Below are 19075 nucleotides of genomic sequence, written 5' to 3'. Positions count from 1 at the left end.
CATTCTCCTGCCTCAGCCTCTCAAGTAGCTGGGACTACAGGCGCCCACCACCACGCCTGGCTAATTTTTTGTATTTTTAGTAGAAACGGGGTTTCACCGTGTTAGCCAGGATGGTCTCGATCTCCTGACCTCGTGATCTGCCCGCCTCGGCCTCTCAAAGTGCTGGGATTACAGGCGTGAGCCACCGCGCCTGGCCAGGAGTGGCTCTCTAACAGGAAACTTTTTGTACTGTAGGTGCTCCCCAACCTGACCTTTTTTTAAGAAACAAAAACCCTCTTTGACTTCTTGCAGTTATTGAAAGCAAGAAAGGTGCTTCCTACTCTTTGCAATAAAAGGCACTGCTCATACGCCCGGCAGACAAGTGTCTTTCCGAGAAACCAGCGGAGACAGATTTTGAGCAATTGATGGAGAGGGTGTGAAACTACTCTGAGGACGCCACGCTCTGGCAGGCTGTTTTCACTGCGTCAGGCAGTGCAGCGGGCCGGGCACACACCCTGATGACTGTCCTGGATTCTACAGAGTGGCAGCCACTTACTAGCCATATGGTCTGGGATAAGTCACAACTTCTTGGTCCTGTGCTTCCTCATCTGTGAAATGGAAAGAAGACAAGTGGATAGAATTGTGGTGAGGGTGACATGGTGGCTTAGTGTGCTCCGAACAGGGCTCTTTATAAACCTGTGCTCAATTCGGACCCAGCCCTGAAACGACAGTCACAGATACAATGACGGTGGTTTGGTTTCTGGATGAGATTTGGTGTAGGGGAGAGAGAAAGCCAGGGACAAAGCTAGAAAATCCTGCATCTGTAAGACAGTGCTTCAGTGGTGCTCAAGGAAGGGAGAAAGCTGTGGGGACCACAAGGGTTGGAGGCCAGGTAGCCTCCCCTTCCCACTCTGCTCTTAAGGACCTGCTGTAGCTGCATCCAAGATTTCTAGCGCCTTTCTGATCTTGTAGTTAGGAAACATCCCGGAGAAACAGGCCTCCAACACCAGCCATTCCTGGGCTTCCAAGGTCCGCTGGGTAGACCTGGCGTGACGGTGGCTCTGGGTACCCTGCCTGGCTGAGCTGCCTTCCTCCCTCAGGAAATAAATAAAAAGCTCTCTTCCTCTCCTTCCTCTCTCAAGAGCAGGGCTGCATCTCCAGTCTCTGGCACAGAGTAGGCCTTGATAAATAATCAAGGAATGGATGGAAGGACGGATGGATGAAAGAATGAAAGCAAGCCCATTTCTAACAGGCTGAATCAGTTCCTGGGCCCAATTTTAAAAAAACAGAGACCATGGTGAGGTTGTGGGTGGCTGTTTTCTTTAGAAGGAAATTGTGAAAATGCCTCCCAGGTCAGAGGTGGCATTCAGCCAGCTGGGTCACCCACGGGCTTCCCTTCTTGCTGGGAGGACTTCCCTGTGTCAGGAAGGAGAAACTGCTGTGATGACGTCACACTGCAGCCTCAGGCAATCCCTGGTTCCTTTGTGCTCCGCTTTACACGCGACCCAAATAAGTGTCACTGACTGAAAGCGGGGCCTGCGGGGCGGGGGCCATTTGTAACGCGTATAGCTGGCATCTGGGGACGGCGTCCCACAAGTGCTTCTGTCCTGGTATGGAGGATAGGGGTTATGCAGCTCTCTCCTGCCACGAAGGTTTTGGTGTCACTGCTTTAAAGAAAGCTCACTCCTAACTAACCAGGGGCTACCTCTGGTCCAGGGGGCTGCTGTGCTGACTGTGTGGGCACTGGGGACCCTGATCCTTTGTTCTGACCCCTGCGGGGAGCAGGGAGAAGGAAGAGGAGAGACCATCTTGGGTACCGCCCTTGAGGTTCAGAGGGGAGACACTTCCAGATACAAGAGCTGGTCCTGAGGGCTGATGTTTCAATCGCCGTCAGCACAAATGCTGCTCTGCTGGCTCAGAAGGAAGCGTGCCCAGAAGTCTCTCAGCAATCTCTCCGTGTTCTGACCTGAGTCTTCCTGGCACAGCCAAGGAAGGACGTGGTCTGGCTGTACAACGAGGGCCATAGTTGTACAGTGGCTCAGAGCCACTGAGTCAACCCCAAGGTGACAACCTGGGTCCCCATTACTAGCCACATCCTAGCTGTATGCTTTTAGGGAAGTGTCCTAACTGACTGGGCCTCGGATTCTTCCTCTGATATTTGGGGAAAATACAACTACAGCCTACCTTATAGAATTGTTTTGAGGATTCAATTGGTAAATCTGTGTAAAAAATTCAGAACACTGTGTGACATATAGGCTGGGCACAGTGACTCATGCCTGTAATCCCAGCACTTTGGGAGGCCAGGGCAGGCAGATCACTTGAGGCCAGGAGTTCAAGACCAGCCTGACCAATATGTTGAAACCCTGTCTCTCCTAAAAATACAAAAATTAGCTGGGTGTGGTGGTGGACGCCTGTAGTTCCAGCTATTCGGGAGGCTAAGACAGAAGAATTGTTGGAACCTGGGAGGCGGAGGTTGCGGTGAACCGAGACTGTGCCACTGCACTCCAGCCTGGGCGACAGAGTGAGACAGTGTCTCAAAAAAAAAAAAAAAAAAAAAAAAAAAAAAAAAGCAGAGCCTGGTGGTGTGCATGCGCCTGTGGTCCCAGGTACTGGGAGGTTGAGGTGCAAGGAGCTGTGATCATGCTACTGCACTCCAGCCTGAGTGACAGAGTGAGATCCTGCCTCAAAAAGATAAAAATAAACACTCAAGAAACATTAACTATCCCATCACCACTGAGGCTAGGATTTACCCTCTGCCCCCAGGTTCCGATTACAGAAAAGAGGAATGTAGTGAGATTACAAGTGATTTTTATTTTGTTATTTTTAGTTTTTCCCATCTTCTGGTTTTCTACAGGAACAAATGTTACTCTCCTGCTGATAAAAAAACACCTTAAACTCCTCAGAAGGCAAGACCCTGCTGCTGGGAATCTAGAAGCCAGAGCTAGCAGAATAACTGCCAGAGAACGTTCCAGAACGTACGTCTGCTCCAGTCCAAGAAAATCTCAGCATGAACCTGTTGTACAAGTACCTACAAGTCGGGAGGCGTCAGACTTCCCTAGAAAAGTCCCAGAAACCCCACCATGTCGGTGACAAAGGAGAGACTTTTCCTGTCTAGACACCTCAATGCTTGTAATTAAAATTAAGATTTCAGACGTGGAGGGAGACAACACACACTCCTTGAAGGAAATCTCAAAAATCGAGGCAAATGCTCCACACATAAAAATAATCTCTAATCTCAGTACCATGGGATAGAACAGGTCGACGTATCTCTTTGGAGTCTGAAACGGATTTCAAAACCAAACAAAAGTGCCCTGCCGGTGCTAGCTATTACAACCGACAAAACTGATAGGTAAATGCCTGGGTGGTGAGGGGTGGGCTGCTGTGATCAGGGGCTCCCGAACACCGCATGTTCAATTAATTCGTGCAGCTTGAAATACAACCCTCACTCCTGGAAAATAAAAATAAAATTAAAATTAAAAAAGCCATGCAGAGCCCAGAAAGTTAGGCCCTGGACAAACAGGTCTGGGTGTTAAACTTGCTACGGCAAATTGAACAATTTAAGAGTTTCCGGCCCAGCCAGCTGTCTGACAGGGAGTTTACACAAAATCCCTCCCTGAAATAGCTCTAAGCCTGCCAGTCTGCAGAGATGGGAACAGGAAATGGAAAATCACCATGTCCTCCGCTCACTATGCTGTGACATTGGAGCCCCGTGCCCAGATTTGCTCAGCATGGCCCTCACTAATGTGACAGACCACCCTTCCCAGTTGCCCCGAGCCGCGTGGCCACCAGCCAAACGGCACTGATTAGAGATGCGCCACTGATGTCATGGCAGTCTTTCGGAAGAAAGATAAGCAATAGTCACTTTAATTGCACACATCAAATGTAAGACCTGCTCTGATTCCTGAAATGTTCGGACACTGAAAGGCTCAAGCATTTCAAATGCTCCCCACGGCAGGGAGGAAATGGAGTTTCCTCCTGGCCACTCTTGCATGAGATGTAGGGAGCTATTAAATTATCTCCTGCAAGGGCGCTGCCACGTTTCCTGCAGATTTAGGTTTATTTCTATCAATACATCTCATGTTTTGTCAGAAATACACCCCTGAGGCCGGGCGCGGTGGCTGAAGCCTGTAATCCCAGCACTTTGGGAGGCCGAGACGGGCGGATCACAAGGTCAGGAGATCGAGACCATCCTGGCTAACACAGTGAAACCCCGTCTCTACTAAAAAATGCAAAAAAACTAGCCGGGCGAGTTGGCAGGCACCTGTAGTCCCAGCTACTTGGGAGGCTGAGGTAGGAGAATGGCGTAAACCCGGGAGGCGGAGCTTGCAGTGAGCTGAGATTCGGCCACTGCACTCCAGCCTGGGCGACAGAACAAGACTCCGTCTCAAAAAAAAAAAAAAAAAAAAAAAAAAAAAGAAATACACCCCTGAAAAAAACCACCTGGAAATATTGCCCCATTTGCAGCTGCTGCCTACATTTAGAGCCGTGGAGGCATCTCAAGCATTCCCAGCTTTGGGGAGAGCTGATGTGTTTAACTTCTCCAGGCTAGGAAGCAGCATATTCGTTCATCCTTGTCGACCAAAAAGGATTAAGACTGCTCTCAAGCTTCTGAAATCTCCAATGGGGAGACCCCATCCCGCCCCCTGCCTTGTTGTCAAAGAAGTTGCTTTTCAGAAGCAACAGTTGCCAAGTACTCAAAGCAGGGGTGAGTGGGGGATGGAGGATGCAGGGGGAGTGATGCTGGTTTACTGGGAGGAAGACAGGCCTCTCCTAGAATCTCCTGAAGCCCCACTGCAAGTACCTGGCAGGCAATAGCTTTTAGTGGTATCTGCTCTAAGACATGAGGCTTAATAAGCACTAAAAGCAATCGGTCTGGAAAGGATTCCCTGTCTGTGCTTCCTGGACAGGGCAACGGAGAAATGCAGGGCAAAGGCACTCGTGGCTGGCAGCACAGAAGAAAAGCCCCAGGTGGCCATGGGTGAGGGGCCAGGATAGAGGAGAGACACTGCTTGTTCTTTTATAGTTTATTGTTTAGGTACAGAATCAGTCAAATAAATGTTTTTCTAGAAGGCAGCTGTGCTTACCACTATGCCACCGATGTCAACAGTTCCAAAGCCTCCCACAAATAAAGTTAAATTTAGGGAAAACAGATCTCATCAGCTGTTGGTTGAGTTAAAACTTCCGTAAGGCAATTTGGCACTACTTATCAAAATCTTCACTGTACCTACCTGTTGACCAAAACTATTCCACCTCTGGGAATTTATCTTACAGACAGACTCACGTAAGTTTGCAAAGATATAGGGAAAAAGCCAGTCACTGTCATATTGTGTGTAGCAGTGAAAAACACAGATGGCAACCTAAATGTCCAAAAAGAGAGAAATCCTTACATAAATGACAGTGTTTATAAAACAAAGAACTTTGCAGTCAGTAAAAAGAGTGAAGTAAATCCACAAGGGCTGATGGAAAAAGAGGGGTTCCCTAACATACTATGAAGAAAGCACCTTTAGCAGTAACCCAGCTGTGGAAATATATCCGGTCAATTTTTGTTATTCATGTCAGTTATGCGCTATAAAGCCATTGTGAACACTGAATTAGTGAATACTGAATCACTGCTCCTAGGGCAAGGTACAAGGTTAGGTTCCTGCAAGCCTCTGATCACATTTCATCAACTGATCAGCCTATAACTTTGTGTTGTGTATTTGTTTAATACATTAATTCATTAATATTGAACTCATGGCTAACAGCGTTATAACTTCTGCCTGAACAAAGCTTCTCTAACAGAGACTTTTTTCTAAAAGGCATATTACAGCCTTCTTGACCTTGGGAGCTCTAGACAGCACTTCAACCCTGTTCTTGGAGACTTGTTGACATCAAAATCACCAACAAAAAGCACAAAAATATGAAAAATGTCGCACTAAGTCCAAAAACACATTTGTTTACAGCGTAAGAGGTGAAGGAAGAAGGCAGAGTGCTTCTTACTGGATCTCGGCTTGGAATAAGGGTATGGGTCAATCCATGTGGGACACACGGCTCTGCGCGTGTTTGCGAAGCACCACAAAAGCGCTGCCACTGATTCCAGGTTTACAAAAGAATTTTTTTGTTTTTGTTTTTTTTTTTTTGAGACAGAGTCTTGCTCTGTCATCCAGGCTGTGGTGCAGTGGCGTGATCTTGGCTCACTGCAACCTCTGCCTCCCGGGTTCACGCCATTCTCCTCCCTCAGCCTCCCGAGTAGCTGGGATTACAGGCACCCACCACCACACCCGGCTAATTCTTGTTGTATTTTAAGTAGAGATGGGGTTTCCCCATGTTGACCAGGCTGCTCTCAAACTTCTGATCTCAGGTGATCCACTCGCCTCGGCCTCCGAAAGTGCTAGGATTACAGGCGTGAGCCACCACGCCCGGCCTACAAAAGAGTTTTAGCAAGTAGGCAAATTCACAAGAACAGAATCTGTGAATAATGAGAATCAACTGTGTGTTTGTATAACCATGGAGCAATTCCAAAAAAATACACCAGATCAAAATCAGAAGACACAAGAAACTGTTTCCAGGGGTTACCTCTGGAGAGTGGAATGGGAAAAGGATTTTTACTTTATTCTTTGGATCTCACTTTACAAGTGAGTATAATAACCATAATTTAAAAAATCTATAGTAAGGGCCTGGTCCGGTGGCTCATGCTTGTAATCCCAGCACTTTGGGAGGCCGAGGCAGGCAGATTGTTTGAGGTCAGGTGTTCAAGACTAGCCTGGCCAACATGGTGAAACCCCGTCTCTACTAAAAATTAAAAAAATGAGCCGGATGTGGTGGTATGTGCCTGTAATCCCGGCTACTGAATCCCCAGCTGAAGCACGAGAATCACTTGAACCCAGGAGGCAGAGCTTGCGATGAGCCAAGATCACGCCGCTGCACTCCAGCCTGGGTGACAGGGTGAGACCTTGCCTCAAAAAAAAAAAAACAATCTATAGTAAGGAGATGGGCCTTTTCACAGGTAAGCTCAGCACAGCATGACTGACTCACAGAGCTAAGGGACCCTGCTCTGCAGGAGGACCAGAGCCAGAGAGGGGGGCTTTCCCACCCCCCCGAAAGAAAGGCCATGCCCCCACCTCCTGCCAGACACTTCTCTCTCCTCTCTCCTAGGGAGGAGGACAGGGGCCAGCACGAAGGTCGGCACAGGATGTGGCCCCACCTACAGAAACCAGAAGTCAGAACTTTACTGTAAGAGTCAGATCTATCTGCCTCACCTTCCACTGCTTTTCACAGACAACAGGCAGTGGGCCAGGGGCAGGAGGGGCTCAGAGGACAGAGGAAAACCATTCACCAATGAGAAACCTTGTTTTCTCAGGGACAGGCTCAGGCTCAGGGTCTGGAAGTGACAGTGAAAGAAAACAGACGTTTGCAAAGAAAAAGTACGATGGAACTGCAATTAGATGGGGAAGGAAAAGGAAGAATGGAAAAGGAAGGAAGAGAGGGAATCTGGCAGTTTCGTTCACTGAGAAGTGTGTAGGGGTGTAATCTATGATTCATTTTCCCCCCATAAATGAAAATAAGTTTATTTTCCCAATTATGAAAACACATCTAGGTTTGGAAGGATTTGTGCTTTTTGATTTTTTGTTATTTGGGTTTTTTTTTGAGACAGAGTCTTGCCCTGTCGCCTCGGCTGGAGTGTAGTGGTGCAATCTTGGCTCACTGTAACCTCCGCCTCCCAGGTTCAAGCAATTCTTCCACCTCAGCCTCCTGAGTAGGTGGGATTACAGGTGCGTGCTACCGTGCCTGGCTAACTTTTGGAATTTTTAGTAGAGATGGGTTTTCACCATGTTGGCCAGGCTGGTCTCCAACTTCTGATCTCAAGTGATCCGCCCGCCTCGGCCTCCTAAAGTGCTGGGATTACAGGCGTGAGTCACCGTGCCCAGCCGAGGTCTGGAAGGATTCACACAAAACTGTGGGAGTGGGACTGTGAGCAAAGGGGAGAAACTGATTTTTTGCACTAGGTACTTCTGTACCTTTCAGTTTTTTTGTGTTTGTTTGTCCTGAGATAGAGTCTGGCTCTGTTGCCCAGGCTGGAGTGCAGTGTCAAGATCTCAGCTCACTTCAGCCTCCACTTCCTGGGCTCAAGAGTTCCTCCCACCTCAGCCTCCCAAGGAGCTGGGACTACAAGCATGTGCCACCACATCTGGCTAAATTCTTTCAGGTTTTTAAAAGTAAAAATGTATCTCACACTTCCTGTAAAAAATAATAAGGTCTTACAGTTAAAGCCTAGCTACCCTAGCAAAAGGTCACCTCTTGCCCTCCTGGTTTTCTCCCCAACCCTCCCTCACCTCCTCAGGCTGGTCCACGCCCTGGGGCCAAAGACTCAACACTGCAGCCATCTCCAGGCAGCAACCACCAAGCAAAAGCAAAACTCCAAAGTGTTTCAAAAACTCCAACATAAAATTACCACACGACCCGTAATCCAACCCACAGGCATATACCCAAAAGAATCCGAAACCAGTGTTCAAATATAACTGGTACCCGAATGTTCACTGCAGCACTGTTCACAATAGCCAAAAGGTGAACACAACCTAAACATTCATCAACAGATGACTGGATAAACACAATGTGGGATATACAATGGAATATTATTCAGTCATAAAAAGAAATGAAGGCCGGACGCGGTGGCTCACTCCTGTAATCCCAGCACTTTGTGGGGCCAAGGCGGGTGAATCACCCGAGGTCAGGAGTTCGAGACTAACCTGGCCAACACGGTGAAACCCTGTCTCTATTAAGGATACAAAATTAGCTGGGTGTAGTGGCACACACCTATAGTCTCAGCTACTCGGGGCAGTGGGACGGGGAGCGGGGGGGTGCTGAAGCAGGAGAATTGCTTGAACCTGGGAGGTTGCAATGAGCTGAGATCGTGCTATTGCACTCTCGCCTGGGCGATAAGAGCAAAACTCCGTCTCAAAAAAAAAAAAAAAAAAGAAAAAGAAAAAAGAAAAGAAAAAAAGAAGAAGGAAGTACTGATACATGCTGCAAAGTGGATGATCCTTCAAAATTCTGTATGAAGTGAACAATGCTAGACACAAATGGTCACATATTGTATAATCCCCTTTATATAAAATAGCCAGAATAGACGAATCCATACAGACAGAAAGCAGATTAGTGGCTGCCAGAACTGGGCGGTAGGAAGAAAAGGCAAGTGACTGCTTAATGAGTACAAAGGTTCCTTTTAAGGTGATAAAAATGTTCTGGAAGTAGATAGAGCGTGAAGGTGCTAAACACCATTCAACTGTACACTTTAAAATGGTTAAAATCCTGAATTTTATGTTGTGGCATGAATTTTCTCTCTCTCTCTCTCTTTTTTTCTTTTCTGAGACAAGGTCTTGTTCTGTCACCCAGGTGGGAGGGCAGTGGCATGATCTCAGCTCACTGAAACCTCTGCTTCCCGGGCTCAAGCAATTCTCCAGCCTCAGCCTCCCATGTAGCTTGGACTACAGGCACGAGCCACCAACACCCAGCTAATTTTTGTGAGTTTTTTTTGTTTTTTTTTTTAGTAGAGACAGTGTTTCTCCATGTTGGCCAGGCTGGTCTCGGACTGCTGGCCTCAAGGGATCTGCCTGCCTCAGCCTCCCAAAGTGCTGGGATTACAGGTATGAGCTACTGCGCCTGGTTGTATTTTTCTTAATTAAAAACAAACAAACAAAAAAACACACAAAAAAACCACACACACAACCCCACACTACAAGTTGGGCAAGTTTTGTGGCCTCTCTGAACCTATAAAAGGGGCGGGTGACAGTACGACCCCATAGACTGGTCATAAGGATCCATGTGATGTGTGTAAAGTGCCTGGCATGGGGTCCAGCATGTAGAAAGAGAACAGTAAGGAAGGAAGCCACAGCCGCTGTGATGCCAGTGATTCGGGGGCACTGCCAAAGCCAACTCACCTGAAGTCATGGGATTCCCATGTTGTCAAATTATCCTTTTAATTAAAAAACAGGAACAACAAAAAGACTTTGTAGGAGGGGTGCTGCATAAGATGAAAGATTAAAGAAGAGGGAGGCTCAACTTCATTTACAGTATGGTGATCTCTATACTATATTTATAGTACAGTTCTATCCTGTGTTAACACAGGAGACGCAAACAATGCACTCTAAGGGATAGAGGGCATCTGCCACGCGTCCACCGTGAAATGACGAAATGCTCTCGCTTCTTCTGCCTTCTCCTGTGGCCTGCAGACATGGGCCCCTGGCTAAGCCCTGTTCGATGGGGCAGAAGGGCTTGTAGGTAGGTGAGAAGATCCCATCTCTGCTTCCTTTTTTTTTTTTTTTTTTTTTTTTTTTTTTTTTTTGAGATGGAGTTTTGCTCTTATTGCCCAGCCTGGAGTGCAGTGGCGCCATCTTGGCTCACTGCAACCTCCCCCTCCCAAGTTCAAGCGATTCTCCTGCCTCAGCCTCCTGAGTAGCTGGGATTATAGGTGCCCATCATGCCTGGCTAACTGCTTTTTTTTTTTTTCTGAGATGGAGTTTCATTCTTGTTGCCCAAGCTGGAATGCAATGGCGCGATCTCGACTCACTGCAACCTCCGCCTCCCTGGTTCAAGTGATTCTCTTGCCTCAGCTTCCTGAGTAGCTGGGATTACAGGCATGCGCCATCATGCCCAGCTAATGTTGTATTTTTAGTAGAGACGGGGTTTCTCCATGTTGGTCAGGCTGGTTTCAAACTTCTGACCTCAGGTGATCCACCCAGCCTGGCTAATTTTTTTTGTATTTTTAGGAGAGACAAAGTTTCATCATGGTGGCTGGGCTGATCTCGAACTCATGACCTCAGGTGATCCACCTGCCTCTGCCTCCCAAGGTGTTGGGATTATAGGTGTGAGCCACCACGCCCGGCCTTCCTATCTATCTGGAAGCAGATTTAAAAACCTGAGATTGACAGGTTGGGGGGCAAGAACCCCAGCTCTTCTTATCTCAGAATTTTTGTACCAAATTAGCAGATCTCCAGACTTCGTGAGGCAAGGTGACGCCCCTCGTGGCCCACAATGGCCCGGGGAGAGGGGAGGAGGGAAGAATAGGATTTCAGGCTGTCATGGAAACTTTTCTTCCCTCTGGTCTCTGCAGCATACGGCAGGTGTCCTGAAAAATCGTTCCTGCTGCCCGAGGCTGTGCTGCCCTCAGACATGTGGGTGGGGGCGTCTGCCTCTCCGTCTGAAATACCCCCTCCCTCCGCCAAGGCGGCAGCAGCACAAAGGAGTCTCCAGTGTGTGCCTCACATCCCAGCTCCCCAGACAGATGCTTGGGGAGAGCTTCCATGGCCCCATGGAAATATACGTCCCCTGCCCCCAGCAGGCCTCGATGCAGCCCATAGATCACAGACAGCAGCAGGCCAAAGGCTGTGGCGTGAATTTCTCCTGTGCTGCTTGAAATATGACGCCCGGTGTGCCCTCCACTGCCGGAGGTGTTTCACAAGCCCCACAGATGAAAGGGAGCTGCACGTTGATTTGGGGCGCTGAGACAGGCTGGACACCCAGCAAGACTGGCTCCCATGTGTAACAAGGGAGTCCAGTCGGCCCAAGGTAGAGAAAAATCACCAAATGTGAGGCTGTGAGCCTAAAGCAGCCAATGTGATCATGAACAACAGCAGGTAAAAGATGCCAGCGTGGAGAACGAGACAGAATTCTGAAAACTCTAAATCTGTGCTTCTGGAACTGGGTGATCGTGCCCACGGGGTTTATGGCAGCCTGCCAAAAAGCAGACAAAGCCACAGAAGAAAGTGGGTGCCACAGTCCTGCAGCACCAAGCAGGATGAAGGATGGCGGGGCAGGGAGGGGAAATGAATAATGAAATAGGACAGAAACATATCTCAGAGGAGAATGTAAAATCTGACTGTCAAGGATAAAATACCAGATGTCAAAGAAATGTCCTAATTGTACCTGGCCACTTTGAGCCTGAGGCCTCTGGGGCATTCCATTCCTCTGCATTAGAGCAACCTAGACAAGTGGAGAGGCCTGGCTCTTAAGGGACCATTAGCACCATTAGTCTTATTGACTCCACAAATTATTTTTGAGGTCTTACTATGTGCCAAGCTCCTTTCCATCCCTGAAACCTGCTATCCATGGGGGTAGGGGGGTAGCTGTTAATTTAAAGTACATGACGCTGAGGGTCTGCATACTTGGGAGGCCTCACCCGCTGACGGCAGTAGGGGAAGGTTTTCACAGGGATATAGAGCCTGAGTGATGTTTAACCAGAATCAGGTGGGCAGCTGGAAGGCAGGAGCAGCAATCCAGGCAGAGGGAACAGCATGTGCAAAGCTCTATGACAAGAAAGGACTTGGCCAGTGTGGCTGGTCCCAGGAAGTGATGAGGAGAAAGGCACAGGTCAAAGAGGCAGGGACTCAAGGGTTGGTCTTTATCCTGACTGCCAGTAAACCATGAGCTGATGTTAAGTGGCAGGGTGGCATGGCAGAACTGTGTTTTAAGGAGATCATCCAAGTAGCAGCGAATTAACACAGTAATCCCTACCAAGGCAGACAGACAGATGGTCAAAGCTATGCTGTGTTTTTAGTGAGGCCTGTTTGGAAGGTGCAAACCCCAAGAGGGCTGTGCCCAGGCCTGGTGACCACACAATGGGTCCTGCTTAGGTCCAAATCAAGCAGCCACATTTCAAAACACCTCTAAGAACAGTGGTTGCTAGGGTTCCCCTCCTAGCACGTTTAGATCCCCCATACCAGGAAGCAGGAGACAGGAGGCTGAGGGCACAGGTTCTGGCACCATGCAGTTCTGGGCTCAAATCTTATCTGCCATATACTACCCAGGCAGCCCCAAACCGGCTTCTTCACCTCTCTGTGCTTCTGTAAAGTGGGGTACACTAACAGTATCTGTCTCCTAGGGCTACTGTGTGGATTAATTGAGACAAGCTGCTAACATCCTTATCACTTGGTCTGGTACATTATAGATGCTAAAAAATGTTGCATCTAAAAATGTTGATGCTAAAAAACGCTCAGTGAAGGATGAACATATAAGACGTGCAAAGATCGTCAAAATGTAAAGTGATCTGGAAGCAGCCAGGCGCACTGAGGGGGAGGAGACCGCACAAGCGCGGTAAGCGTAGGTTTTCGCTTACTTGCAAGCAGGAGGCAGGAGACAGCCACGGTGTAGAGCTGCTTGGAGGTGCTGACATTGTAGCGATCCATGAAGTGGTCCAGCAGGTAGACGGCCAGGTGCCGGGCTGCAGGGCAGAGCTGGCAGTGGCTGCTCAGCAGGGTCAGGATGTCCACGAAGAACCGGCGGCTCTTCAGGAGTGGGGAGTGGGCTCGGAAGATGGGCAGCTTCAGTTCCTGGAGGACAGGCGGGGCGGAGGGATGACGGTCAGGGCTGCCTCCCGAGAGTCTCAGGAAATGGGACCTTAGGGCCTGCCTGCTGACTGAATGCGAGGCAACGACTCCCTCCATACTGTTATTAAAGTTTTCCTGCAAGTCCCAGGATGGCAGCCCCTCCTGGGCTACCTCCCATCTGCTTTCACTAAGCACAGGCTCATAAAGTATCAGGGCCCTAGAGGATGACAGAGGAAGCCAGTCATTCCTTCCCAGGGGAAAGCTTTGCTATTTGAGATACACAAGGTCATAAAGGAATAAAGGCCTTGGGGTCTGAGGTCTAAGTCCAAATTCCTTTTTTCCCCCAGGGTCTGGTCTGAATTATCACATCCAAATTCTGATTCCACTACTCAGCCAAGTTGTGTGACCCTGGTCACCTGCCATCACCTTTGTTTCCCCCTCAAGAGCTGAGAGCTAAATTTAAAATGTATGCAAAATGCCTAGCACACCTGTGACCTCTCAGGATCCGCATCTAATTCTTTCTGAGGGTAGGATTACGAGGGATGGGTTTTTGAAAAAAATCGACCTAAAAAAGTTGTTGAAATAATGGTACAAGGAACTCCCAAATACCCTTCACCTCAATTCCCTAATTTTTCACATTTGCCTTCTTTCTCTCTACATGCATATACATGTTTTTTCTAAAAGTAAGTTCAGATATCATGATACTTCCCACACCCCCAGGAGGTGACTAGATGACTTTTACTTCTACTTTGCAATTTACATACTGCCACATTACCTCATTTTATTTGTCTAACTCAAGAAAAACCAATAAACGGTATCAACCCAACAAAGATTTTTATAACATAAAAATGTTCTTATATGCAGTATCTCTCATATTTACCATTTAATTAAAGTAGATTAGACACTGTTTTTTGTGTTTTTTTTCTTGTTTTGTTAGAGAGGAGTCTCCCCCTGTTACCCAGGCTGGAGTACAGTGGTACAATCACAACTCACAGAAGCCTTGAACTTCTGGACTCAAGCAGTCCTCCCACCGTGGCCTCCCAAGTAGCTAGGACTACAGGCATGCACCACTGCACCCAGCTCATTGTTTCTGTATTTTTTGTAGAGACAGGGGTCTCATTGTGTCGCCTGTGATGGTCTCAAACTCCTGGCCTCAAGTGATCCCTCCCACCTTGGCCTCCTAAAGCGCTGGGATTATAGGCCTGAGCCATCACGCCCAGCCTAGACACTACTTGTTTAGGAAATGTCTTTGCAACATTTTGCCAAAGAAGGAAACTAAAAAGAAGTCACATAGAAGGAAAACAGGAAATAAGTTGGCAGAAAAGGAATGTGAAAGCTCACTTGTGGCAGGCTCACAAGGGGATGAGATTGAAACAAATTGGTGCTTCTCCTCTACAGAATACCTCTCTCTTAACCCTGTGGCTTACTCAACTAGCAGCAGATCCAGGACTAGAAAGGGATATCTGCTCAATCATTCATTCCTTCAAGAGCTATTCATTCATTCATTTCACTCAGTAAGTATCAAGTACGTTCTCTACACTGGACGTTATCTAGGCACTGGGGATACAATCTGGAATAAGATAGATACAGACCTAAATGTAAGACTTACAACGATAAAACTCTCAGAAGAAAACAGGAGGAAATCTTTATGGCCTTAAATTAGGCAATGGTTTCTTAGATATGACACTAAAACAAGATGCAATCAAGGGAAAAATACAGAAGCTGAATTTCAAAACTTAAAGTGTTTGTGCTTCCAGAGACATCATCCAGAAAGTAGAAAGACAACCTGCAAAATGGAGGAAAATATTTGAAAATCACTTGTTAATAAAAGACTGTATCCAGAACATATAAAGAACTCTTAGAGTTCAACAATAAAAAGGCAAAACAACCCAATTTAAAAATGGGCAATGAACTGACCAAACTGACCAGGCAGTTCTCCAAAGAAAGTATAAATATGACCAACAAACACATGAAAAGGTGCCCAACATTACTAATCATTAGGGAAATGCAAATTAAAACCTCGGTAAGATACTACCTCATACTCATTAGAATGGTTGTTGTAAAAAAAAATCAATACAAAACTGAAATGTATATACAAGTGCTGGATAGGGGCAAATTGGAACCCTCATATACTGCTGGTGGGTAAGCAAAATGGTGCAGCCACTGTGGGAAACAATCTGGAAACTCCTTAAAATGTTAAACGTAGGGTTCTCACATGACCCAGCCATTCCAGTCCTTGGTATATTATACCTAAGAGAAATGAAAACATACAGCCACACAAAGACTTGTATATGAATACTCACAGCAGCATCATTCCCAACAGTTCCCAAGTAGAAACAACGCAAACGCTTATCAACTGAAGAATGGATAAACGAAATGTAATGTATCCATACAATAGAATATTACACATGTTACAACAGGGATGAATCTTGAAAACATTATGTTAAGTGAAAAAAGCCAATGGTAAAAGGCCACATATTATATAATTCCGTTTATATGAAATGTCCAGAATAGGCAAATCCATACAAACAGAAAGTAGATTAGTGGTTGCCAGAGGTTAGGGGTAACAGTTAATGGGAAATAACTGCTAATGGGTATATGGGGTTTCTTTTTGGAGTTATAAAGCTCTTCTGTCATTAGACAGTGGTGATGGTTGTACAGCTCTGTGAATACACAAACAACTAAACTGCACATTTTATTTTTTTTTATTTTTAATGTTGTGGGTACACAGTAGGTGTATAGATTTGTGGGGTAGAGGAGACGTTTTGATACAGGCATGCAATGTGAAGTAATCACATCATGGAGAATGGGGTATCCATCCCCGCAAGCATTTATCCTTTGTGTTACAAACAATCTAATCACACTCTTTTAGTTATTTTGAAATGTACAATTAAGATATTATTGACTATAGTCACCCCGTTGTGCAATAAAATAGTATGTCTTATTTCTTCTATTTTTTTTTGTACACATTAACCATCCCCACCTCCCCCACAACCCCCACTACCATTCCTAGCCTGTGGTAACCATCCTTCTATTCTTTATGTCCATGAGTTCAATTGTTTTGATTTTTAGATTCCACAAATAAGTGAGAACATGTGAAGTTCGTCTTTCTGCGCCTAGTTATTTCACTTAATATAATGATCTCCAGTTCCATCCATGTTGCAAATGACAGGATCTCACTCTTTTTTTATGGTTGAATAGTACTCCACTGTGTGTATGTACCACATTTTCTTTATCCATTTATCTGTTGATGGACATTTAGGTTGCTTAATTGCACGTTAAAAAAACTAAATTTTGGCTAGGTGTAGTGGCTCACACCTATAATCCCAGCACTTTGGGAGGCTGAGGCGGGTGGATCGCTTGAGTTCAGGAGTTTGAGACTAGCCTGGGCAACACGGCAAAACCCCATTTCTACAAAAAATAAAAAAATTAGCCTGTGTGGTGGTGCGTGCCTGTAGTCCCAGCTACTTGGGAGGCTGAGGTGTGAGGACCATTTGAGCATAGGAAGAGGAGGTTGCAGTGACCTGAGATTATGTCACTGCACTCCAGCCTGGACGAAGGAGCCAGACCCTGTCTCAAAAAAAAAAAAAGAAAAAAAAAAGTGAATTTTATGATACGTGAATTATTATATCTCAATAAAGCTGCTATAAAAATAACAAGCCAGATGTATCACCCACAGTCATGGAGTCCATGGTCCAACAAGGGAGAGAGGTGGCAATCCAGCAACAAGACAGTTGCAGAATTCCAAACTGTGATGAACTAATACTGCAAAGGAAAGCCTCAGATGCTCTGGGAGGCCCCATCATCTCTGGGCGGGAGGGAGGCCTGTGTCCTGAAAGTGAGGCTGGGTTTAGATTTCACACTGATTACTTCTCCTCTGGCCTGATCCTCCAGAGAGCTCAGAGGCCAGGACTCAGCTATTTTCGCAGCCCTAGAGCTTTGCTCATGGAAGGCTCTCAAAGCCTGAATAAATTATTTCTTCTCCCTTATGTTTAATGAAGAAACTGAGTTTCAAAAAGTCCCTGAGTCCCTGGGCTTTATCTAACTAGCAACAGATCTGAATTAGAAGACTTTCAAAGTATCCCTTTTTTCAACTTTTTTTTTTTAATTGCTTGGGTTTAACAGATAATTTTTTTTTTTTTTTTTTGTTAAGTCATGGAGCTTGGCTGGGTGCTGTGGCTCACACCTGTAATCCCAGCACTTTGGGAGGCTGAAGCAGTTGGATCACCCGAGGTCAGGAGTTCAAGACCAGCCTGGGCAACATGGTGAAACTCCCGTCTCTACTAAAAATATAAAAATTAGCTGGGTGTGGTGGCATGTGTCTGTAATCCCAGCTACCCAAAAGGCTGAGGGAAGAGAATCACTTGAACCTGGTAGGGTGGAGGTTGCAGTGAGCTGAGATCATGCCACTGCACTCCAGCTTGGGTGACAGAGCAAGACTCCGTCTCTAAATAAATAAATAAATAAATAAATAAATAAATAAGTCATGGGGAGCTCTTTTAGCCCCAGCTTAATTTCTTTAAGGAAAAGACCTGATGCGTTTGTGTATTCTTCATCTTCAAGGTTTGATGAATTTATGCGGCCACTATAGAGTTCAAACTCCTTGAGGGCAGGTCTGGGTCTCCTTTGCACATCACTGTTACTTCAGCACCCCAGTGTGATGAGAGCAGGGTTAAGTGCCTAATAACTAGTTGTTGAAGGAAAGAAGGGGTAGGGAGGGAGAGGCAGTAAAGAAAGCAAGGAAAGAATTGCAGTGGTAGATACAGAAGGTCCTGGCCTACAGAGGCAAGTCGTGACCAGCTCTATAGAGTAGCAAGTCTGTGGGAACTTCAAAGAAGACACATTGAGCCAAGTTGTACAATTTACCTGTTGAAGATGCAGGAAAGGTAAGCATCTCACTAGCAGAAACAGCACCTGCAAAGCCACACAAGTATCCCATCTGGGGAACAGTCAGCCAGGCAGGGTGTGCCTGGACACAGGCTGGAAACGTGGGCAGTGGCCCAGCTTTCATGCCCTATTAAGAAAACTGCCTTGCCCTACTCTGAGGGCAACAGAAACTGAAGGGATTAGAGCAGGGCACTGGCCTGGTCTGAGCAGCCTTGCATAGAGATCTTTTGGCCAGCTTCTTCCTAGGGTAAGGCCAGACAGCTGGTAGCAGCAGCCAGTGTGGGGCTGCAGCTCCCCTCAACAGTGCTCCCACCTTCCAGCAGCTCCCACCAGATTGCAGACTACGTGGGTATTTCCTCTAAACACAGGGCTCTAAGTTCAGGGTCATGACAAGAAGCAGCCACAGTCACAGATCCTTGGTGTCTGGTGGGCTGCAGCTGCCGGAAATTAGCCTTAGCCAAGTGACCTTTGGCCAGGCCACGCTGCCTTCATCAGTGCAGTCCAAAGCCCCAAAACACAAGTCAGATAGGCAACGTCTTGACCTCCCTTCCCACGCAACTGGCCAAGCGCAAAGCCTTCTAGATTTTCCCTTGAGCCAAGTGAGACAAGAGAGCTCAAGGCAACACAAAGAACGTCTTTCCTGTACATGCTCCTGGAAAAAGGGTCCTTCGCCTTGAGCAGATTCTCGAAGAAAGACATTGGTGCATAAAAGAAAAAGTTATGGACCAGGTGCGGTTGCTCATGCCTGTAATCCAAGCACTGCCGGACGCCAAGGTGGGCGGATCGCTTGAGGCCAGGAGTTCAAGACCAGCCTGGCCATCATGGCAAAACCCCGTCTCTACTAAAAATACAAAAATTAGCTAGGCGTGGCAGTGCACACCTGTGGTCCCAGTTATACGGGAGGCTGA

The 19075-nt window shown here is 46.8% G+C and overlaps 1 protein-coding gene across 2 annotated transcripts in view; it reads right to left on the bottom strand.

Moving 5' to 3' along the window:
• Positions 1–19075, bottom strand: part of CCNJL (cyclin J-like) — a 73985-nt gene that overhangs the window by 16940 nt on the left and 37970 nt on the right. The window contains exons 3-4 of one of the 2 annotated variants that reach the window (XR_001004523.1): positions 13070–13283; positions 8773–8912 (exon numbers count right to left, since the gene is read on the bottom strand). Coding sequence is in view for 1 of the 2 variants with exons in the window: in XM_011966675.1 (XP_011822065.1) it covers positions 13070–13283 (214 nt within the window). In the remaining variant the exon portion in view is untranslated. The remainder of the gene's footprint in view (positions 1–8772; positions 8913–13069; positions 13284–19075) is intronic. The other variant, XM_011966675.1, reaches the window with a different exon arrangement.

The sequence above is a fragment of the Mandrillus leucophaeus genome, unplaced genomic scaffold (genome assembly GCF_000951045.1).
Source record: "Mandrillus leucophaeus isolate KB7577 unplaced genomic scaffold, Mleu.le_1.0 Scaffold77, whole genome shotgun sequence".
Taxonomy (NCBI): Eukaryota; Metazoa; Chordata; class Mammalia; order Primates; family Cercopithecidae; genus Mandrillus; species Mandrillus leucophaeus.
The sequence above is the reverse complement of the archived record's forward strand: the minus strand, read 5'-3'. Positions and strand labels throughout refer to the sequence as shown.